Source organism: Dermacentor albipictus, chromosome 8, assembly GCF_038994185.2.
Source record: "Dermacentor albipictus isolate Rhodes 1998 colony chromosome 8, USDA_Dalb.pri_finalv2, whole genome shotgun sequence".
Lineage (NCBI taxonomy): Eukaryota > Metazoa > Arthropoda > Arachnida > Ixodida > Ixodidae > Dermacentor > Dermacentor albipictus.
In genome coordinates, this window is record NC_091828.1 from 78,556,319 (window position 1) to 78,564,674 (window position 8,356).

General features: G+C 47.0%; 1 protein-coding gene across 3 annotated transcripts in view; it reads right to left on the minus strand.

The window, feature by feature from the left end:
• LOC135896190 (membrane metallo-endopeptidase-like 1) overlaps positions 1-8,030 on the minus strand; it is a 54,317-nt gene extending 46,287 nt beyond the window's left edge. For 2 of the 3 annotated variants that reach the window (XM_070523633.1, XM_065424562.2), the window contains exon 1: positions 7,522-7,710. Coding sequence is in view for 1 of the 3 variants with exons in the window: in XM_070523632.1 (XP_070379733.1) it covers positions 7,960-8,015 (56 nt within the window). In the remaining 2 variants the exon portion in view is untranslated. Of the gene's footprint in view, positions 1-7,521; positions 7,711-7,959 lie in introns of those variants that run through there. The other variant, XM_070523632.1, reaches the window with a different exon arrangement.
• Positions 8,031-8,356: the final 326 nt, after the last annotated feature.

The following is an 8,356-nucleotide window of genomic DNA, read 5'->3' on the forward strand; positions in this document are numbered from 1 at the left end:
ACTACATCAGGTTGCGTATTTTCCTCTACTTTGTCGCAAACGAGCAAAACAAAAGACGTTATCTTGGCACTTCATGCGAAGTCACGTATCAGTAGGCTTTTTTTTTTCTTTCGTAATCGATTTCTTTTCGCTCGCTTGCTGGTTACACAAAAAACTCCGAGATCTCCCATATTTGTGTAATCATGCAAGGGTTGACTGTCAAATGAAATATACAAGTACATTTAGCGAAAAGTAGATTTATAAGAACTGCAGAGAGTCCTGGCCCGAGGCACATTCTTCTAGCCAGCTACTCTACACCGGGGTCGGGGAGAAGAGAAAAGGAACGATGACGTAATAAGGGAGAGGCAAAAGCACATTATCGAACAGGTCTTGTCATGGCCTAGAGCCTAAACACGTACTTTCTGGAAATAAAGTAAGGCTCGAAGTTAGTGTTTAATAACAAATGTACAGCCTCACAAATAAATAAATAAATAAATAAATAAATAAATAAATAAATAAATAAATAAATAAATCCTATATCAGCAGTTTACGAGAAGATATATACGAAGTATCTATCTTCTTGCTGGCAAGTCGCTTTGCCAACGTTTCGGCAAGGGGACTTGTCTTCAATTGCGCAACTGTTTTCGTTGGCATCATTTGCTTACGTAGCTCACTCGCACAGACAAGTAGGATAGAGCAAGGCGAAGGAAGGCGAAGGTGAGGGAATCGTTAAAGGCATATCGCGTGAACGGTCGTTACGCGTGTAAGGCCAACAGATAATGAAGCCAAGGGCAGTTATTTGTAGTTTTAATTGAAATTTAGAAATGACAAACTCAAGGAAAATGATAGGGGACCACGAAAAAGCAACTTGTCGCCGGTGGGAGCCAAACACAACTTAAAAATTACGTGCGCGTCACAAACGTTTTGCCTCGGCGGCAGCAGTTCCCGCGTCCCCATGCTCGGGTATTTTATATGTGTGCGCGATCTAACTCGGGTTGTGTTAGCCTGCGCCACTCATGATCCTGGCGGCGGATGTGGGACACCCTTGTGACTGATGGCGTCACGCAGTACGTTTACTTTAGGAGCAGACAGCTGACCCACAAACCTTCGCATGCCACCTGAAGTAATCAGTCATGTTGAAGTCGAGAGCCTCGCTATGCAATGAACGAGAAGGGAGACCAATGTTCATTAATCCCGATCATGTGAGCCCAACAGATGACGAAGCAACGGGAAGCATAACAAAAGTTATTTGTAGCTTTAATTAAAGTGCAGGAATGAGCACCCATTTTCATTTCCCTTTAGTTTATCACTTGGTCACTTCAATGAGGACTACAAATAATTTATGTGCTTAGCTTCATTATCTGTTGGCTTCAAACGGTTGATAATAACTATAATAGGGCGCCTGCTTACTCCTCACTTACTCTCGCTCATACGCGTAAGAACGCTTTTCTAAAGCGAACAGTTTCCACTACCGGCAGCGATTTTGTAAACGACGGGTGCAGTTCCCGCGGCCAGTACTAACAAGTTGACGTGATCTTGGGCGCTGCAATGGGAAGCTATTCTAATCAGTTCCCATTCGAATTCCGCAACTAGCCCTCCATGAGAGGTGAAACATTTTTCGGGCTACCCCCCACTTCAGCCGTCGGTCACGCGATGTCACGTAAATTGCAAGAACTCTCATCCTAATATGATGTGTACACACTGATTAGGAATAAATACATCGAAAAAGAGCAAAACAAATAATGCTGATTGTACGCCGTTGCCATCAGCCCTCCGCTTTCAGCGAAACTTTTGCGGGCCGCGCCCACTACAACTGTCTGTCATGCGATGGCACAAAGCCGCGAGAACTCGCCCCGTCCAAGTGACGTGCACGCCCTAAAGAAACATTAATGTACCGAAGAAAAAAAATTGTTTTGGAATAGCCTGAGATTGTCTGGTTCCGTAAGAAATATTAGATGAATGCACACGCATTGCTCAGGCACTGGCTACTCGAAGCAATCAGCGAGACTGGATTTCTCAGCGTATAATAAAAATAAAAATTGGGGGCTGAGTACAACGTTGTCCAGGCCTTTCGGCAGGTACAGGATATCTGACAACGATTCTTCGCTGAGAATAAGCTTTAGGGGTATTTTTGAACCTTGCTTTGCATAAGTAACGATTTTCGGCCAGCCACCGCATGCTAGAAGCAAGGGGAAGCGGACCAATTGCAGACGCCGTCACCACCCTCCCCATTCGGTTGTCGACTTTCACTGCACTAGGTCGGACCCACCGAAACCCTCTGCACTTGTGGGCGCTCCTCGGCTCTAGTGAGCCATAAAAAAAGAAACCTGTCAAGGCAGCCAGCGCTATTGGCTTTCAAAGAACACATAAGTGATCTCATGTAAACCATGAGAGCATTTGGTAGGGCTGTTCAAACAACGTTGCAGGCCGCCTTCCGATACTTGCGTTGGCGGTTACGTAAATTTGACGTGCGGAGATTGGAATAAAAAACGGATTGCAATAGTTTTCCGTTATAGGGCCCCTTATAGACTGCTTATTGGAGAGTATACGGCAGCGTTAGAAAGGCGGGGTAAGATAAGACTTGCTACGCAATAAAAGGGTTCCAGTAGAAATAAGAAAATTCGACTTGCTGATTCCGAATCCTAACTTTTGGATTGAAGCTCATGCGCATCTTATCAACGCTACAGATTTACTGGCGTGTGCTTAAGCGATCAGTGGCTAACATTGCTTGCGCCTCTCACTACATTTGCGCTCACTTTAAAAGCAACGACAACACCTTTTGCGGGAACTGAGTGGCTGCTAATCAGAACTTTACAGTTATTTTTTTCTTTTGCTGAAATGAAGGATTTCAGTTGAACGATTACTTAATGTAGCATTTCTGCAAGCAGTGCTATTTGGTGCTCATCTAATACATTGCTTGTTTCCTCCACATTCAACACAGGGGAGCATTGGCGGACGGTGGCTATAAGTAAGTACGATGACAATGACGACAGATTATTAGTGATAATGACGACAAATTTTCACAAATCACCGCTTCCTACACGTAAATTGACGGTTATACTTCCCTCTGATCTTAACGTCATGCCCTGTTTTTGCCCACAGGCTTCCTAGAATTGAGAACTTCATTTTTTTTAAACGGCGGAACAGTTCTGTGTCACTGGTTGTAGCAGTCTGTAGATGTAATGACTTCGCCAAGTTGTGGCCATAACGTGAATGCAGGTGGCGCCACGTGTAACAGACAGGTAGTGCTAGTTAGACTGTTGTGGGAAGCAAGCTCTCCCTTTAAAAGTGCCCTAAAAAAAGAAATCTTCAGTGAAGCTTTTGACAACACATTTCCCACCCAAAAACGAAATGGATCATAATTATAGACAGGATAGGCTTCGAGTGCCACGGAATCACCCAGAACGGCAGGTTCAATATTCATGAAGTTCTTGACACTATAGACGAGACGTCATTATAGTCGTCAACGGAAAAGAAAGAATTAACGAACGAATGAATGATGTCATTGAACGAACCAAAACAACTGACGGGCTATAGGTGTGGCATAGTTGGCGGCTGCGGATAAATGTCAAACACTTGGGGTTCTTTAAAGCCCATGCAACTTCGAGTACGCGTACATTCTTGTCTTTCGCCCCGGGTCGTAATGGTTAAGTAAGGAATAAATTTTATTAGAAATGAAATAATAATTTCGAAAAATATTTACGCGTCGTTGTGGGACTTAATCCCGATTTCATCACGCTATATTGTGATGCTCTACCCAATCAGATACAGGCGCGTTTTATGGCTCGTTGTAATAACCTTTCGTTGACGAGCGTTGCATACGGATAACATGCCACAAAACAATTTGGGTGCGAAAGCGTGACATGGCCCATTGAGCGAAAACGTCAGTGGCGCCTGTAGCAGTGATACGGCACCCAACTTCCCTTCGGCTGCGACACTAGGTCACGAGCGTGCCTCGCACTTTCGTACCCTCGCTCTCGGAAGCCTGTGTTATCCGCACATTCCTTGTCTGTGCAAGCTCTAACCTGCGCACTAACTACGCCTCGGTGAGGCCAAATCAAAACATGCCAAGCATCTCAGCGCGTTCGCTTGTCCGCAAGGAGTTCATAACTCGAAGGACCGTTCAGCAGCGTTCAGTTGGATATTTATGCTTTCGTATTTACAACTCATAACACACGCTTACGTGTACTCGGACTTTCTTCCTGAGTATCGGTATCGAGTACGAAGTTCCTGGCTAAATGTATTCGGCCAACACTAAATGATAGACAGCAAGCGTGATGTGTTGGTTTAGATTGGGAACACAGGAAAGGTATTTCACGCAACTCGCTTCCTTTTTCGAGCACGGTCGGAGGAGACAGACCGATGCAAGATCTCTGGCTGCAGTGGTCTGACACATGTGATGTAAAGAAAATGAAATCTGCACATATGGTTCACGTATTAAGAGAGCTGTCTGTACAATGGCGTAGCTAGGTCGTCTGGCACCCGGGGCCCTTAGCTCTTCTGTCACCCCCCCCCCCCTTCGGGTGTAGTCGGGGAAGGCGAGGATATCGACAATTTTCGGGTGTCTTCAGACGCATAAGACACCCCCCCCCCTCCTGGCCCCGTGCACCCGGGGCCCACGGCCCCCCGGCCCCCCCTGTTGCTACGCCACTGGTTGAGTGTCATCAGCCAAACATCGCACCATTCTTGTACCCGTCTTCACTCGTCTGTTATTGTGGAACGGTAAAAGCCTATTTATTTATTGAGCTGAAATAAAACGCTTGCTTCGCTGCAACTATTTACTGTCAAATTTCACTTCAGTTGGCATTGAAGTTTCATGGATTCAGTGAAATAAACTGTACCGTGGGCTTTTGAAGAGTGAAATGCTCAGACTTCATACACTTTGACCACGTCTGTTGCACACCTCATTGCTTCCGATGATGAAAGGACTCCTCAAGAGCAGCAGATGCTCAGGAGGTATCAAGTACGACGTCATTTTGAAAACGTCGCATGACGACTTCGTTTGCTTCCGTGATTGGCTAGTGGACTAACCCCGGGCGGTTCGTGTGCCTTGGTTGCCAACTTTTTTTAAGTTGCGTCCTACTATAGTAAGCTGGGGTTCGCGTTTACTACACCAAATATTGTGGGCTTCGGTTCCTGTCAACTAGGCAAGCTATGGGTCAATGATTACTGCAATACAGAAGTACTCCTCACTGTCCCAGAGGATGTGGCGATCTCCTGGCCGCTCCCTCACCTTCATCGTGGGTGGAAGTGCTGCTTAGCTCCAGCCCGGACCTGCAACTCCGAGCCGTGGAGCGAGCCGAAGAGGTCGCCGTCACGCATCGCCTGGCGGTCATTTGGCCTTCCTGACGGGCCCATGAATTAGCTCCCCACTCAGGCGAATAACGTTGTCTCTCTCTCTCTCTCTCTATACAGTCTCATTGAAGAGTCAGTAAGGTTTCGCTGCTAGGGTACCGACTGTGGGACACTTTACTTGCTCATTTTATTCTAAATTTATGTATAGGCCCTCTAGAAGTTTCATGTTAGCATTCAGTTGCCTAATGCTTCGTTTTGAATATTTGCCTTCACCCCCTTTGGTATTTTGTTAGATGCACTTTTCAATCAACCCAGTGTGGTTAATCCCACCTGTGGGTACGAGCCATGTTTTGAGGCAACAACACTCTGAGAACGAAAAGGCACATCGAGTTCACTCCATTTTAGGAGTAACTGACCCGTCACAAGCATTCGTCCTCTTGGGGTGTAAAGGCAAGTGTATGAACTGCATACTCCCCACACGCTTAAAAAGTTTCCACCCTTCGGGGCGTAACTTGTCCCACAACAGTAATCGTTTGCCCGCATTTCCTTTCTTTGACGTTGCGAGCCCAGTACTTCCAAGTCACGAACGGCATGCGCGTTCTCAGCGTGGCATAGCATTATTGACAGGAAAGCAGCGGGCGCAGCGTTTTCAAGATAGGAAAAGCAAGCGAGGCAGATGACGATTAACGTTGTGGGACAAATATACACCCCAAAGGGTGCAACTGTTTTCAGAGTGCTTGCGGTTACTCCTTCAAGGACTACCAGTAGCTCTTTTTCGATGCTTTTTTAAGGTAGTAGCGGTCATTCTATGCACCTCAGATAAGCAATTAACAACGTGCGCTAATTCTATGCTGCGAAAACAATTGTTGAGCTGAGTAAACAAGAAAATAAAAGTGCCCCAAGGCAGGACTCGATCTCACGTCTTCAGAGCGGCCCGGTGTTGATGAGCGACAATACTGAGAGCATGGTAAACATTTCAGCCCAGGTGCGGCAATACGCAAGAAACACGGCATTATGTGTATGCTATGCAAGAAAAGTCTAACATTGCTTGCTCTTGCAAACATATATGCGAGTACAAAACGAAAGCCCCCGATTATTTTTAAACGAACTTAAGAATAGTTACTGGCCGGGCTTTTAGGTACGAAGACATACTTTAGGAAACAGCGCAAGAAACGGGACACAGAAAAGGGGCCACACGACACAGCTGCTGACTTCCAGCAAGTATGTGTATTGCGCGGTCGCGGAATCTGTAGGCAGAGAAGCAATGAAAACATAAATGGCGTGATAAACGGGAGTAGAATGACTTGAGCTTGAAGGTGGGCGGAATTTGCAGATACGTGGCTTCCTTAGTCTAATAACTGGATGGATGGTTAAGTAATGCATGAAGGAGCACGTTGGATGATGACAAATGCCTCGATAATTTCAAGCGTGCGCTGGTCAGCGTGCTTTTGGATGACGGTGACGTTTCTAAAACAAGGGATGCATTTGCAAGACCTGCAATGCAGAGCAAGATTGCTGCTGTATTTTTGTTTTATGTTAGCGTGTTCGCCGAGGCGATCATTGAGGCAGCGTCCCGTCTCGGTTGACGCTTATGCATAAGGCATTCAACTTGCCTGGGCCTGAAAACACAACCGAAACACCCAACCTTCAGGCGGCCTTCTTCAGTCTTCACTAAGGGACATCCCGTGCACACAGGACATGACAGCCATTTTTAAAGTATTGATCTCGGTATTGCGTGGCATCTTCCTTCGGTGCATTTCCGCTAACATGTCTGCCGCTAGCTGTACCACGAGCACGCTCCGAAATCCAGCCCGCAAAAGCAGCTGTACCTGGCCTGCAAAGGCCACTTCAATCTCGTGTACGCACGATCTTTGCGGTGCATTACGGAAGGGGGCTTTTGCGATTCCCCTCTTCACTAACCTAGGGTCAGCCAACGAAAAAGGCAAGAGGCTTTTTGCTGAGCGGGCTGCATACCGCCAGCATACATGTTCTTTCCTGAAAGAAAGGAGAACGTCCAGAAAACGCAGGGTGTTGTCCTCCGGTAGCTCCTTTGTGAGCCTGATACTTTTCATAGCATCTACAAAAATGTAGACACGGACGCTGTCACACGGATGCTGATTGCCTATCCCGTCTCCCTTCGCCTCACACTAAAGCTGAGGATGATGACTTCGATGACTACCTAGTTTCCATCTCTTCCGACTTTCCAGACCTGCGTACCTTCGAGAGCGAGCAACGTTGCGACCTTACCTTGAGATCCCAACGGGCAGCTGCACGTGAGCCGGCTGGAACAACACCGTTTACTTTTCGTAATGGTTTGCTGTACAAAAAAAAAATTACTCGGCTGATGGTCCCCCATTGCTTCTAGTTGTGCCCGAAAACCTGCGCCCTGCTGTCCTTGGTTCCATGCATGACGATATCACGTCCGGGCACCTTGGCTTTGCACGCACACTACACCTACTTAGACAGATTTTTCTGGCCCAAGCTCTGGAAAACAACGAAACAGTATGTCGCCAGATGTACTGTTTGCCAGCGCCACAAGCAAACGACGACGGCCCCAGCAGGCTATTTACAACCAGTTAGGCCACCAACGTTACCCTTTGAAAAAGTCGGCATCGACTTGCTTGGCCCGCCACCAAAGACGTCAGCTGGCTACCGCTGGATTATAGTATGCGTAGATTATCTTACTCGCTACACGGAAACGGCGGCACTTCCATCTGCCACTGCAGGAGATGTCTCTTCATTGTTGTTGCATCACGTCATACTCCGTCACGACGCTCCCCGTGTTGTAATCAGTGACCGTGGACGGCAATTCACCGCCGACGTCGTTGAAGAACTTTTACGGCTCTGTGGTTCTGCATATCGTCATTCCACTCCTTACCACCCGCAAACCAGTGGCCTCACGGAGCGGAAGAATCGAACCCTTACCAACATGTTATCAATGTATGTCGCTGCTGACCACGAGAATTGGGATGCCGTCTTACCTTTTGTAACGCACGCGTACAATAGTGCCAAGCACGAAGTTACTGGATATGCGCCGTTCTTCTTGCTGTACGCACGCGCTCCCCAAAGCTTTCTGGACACT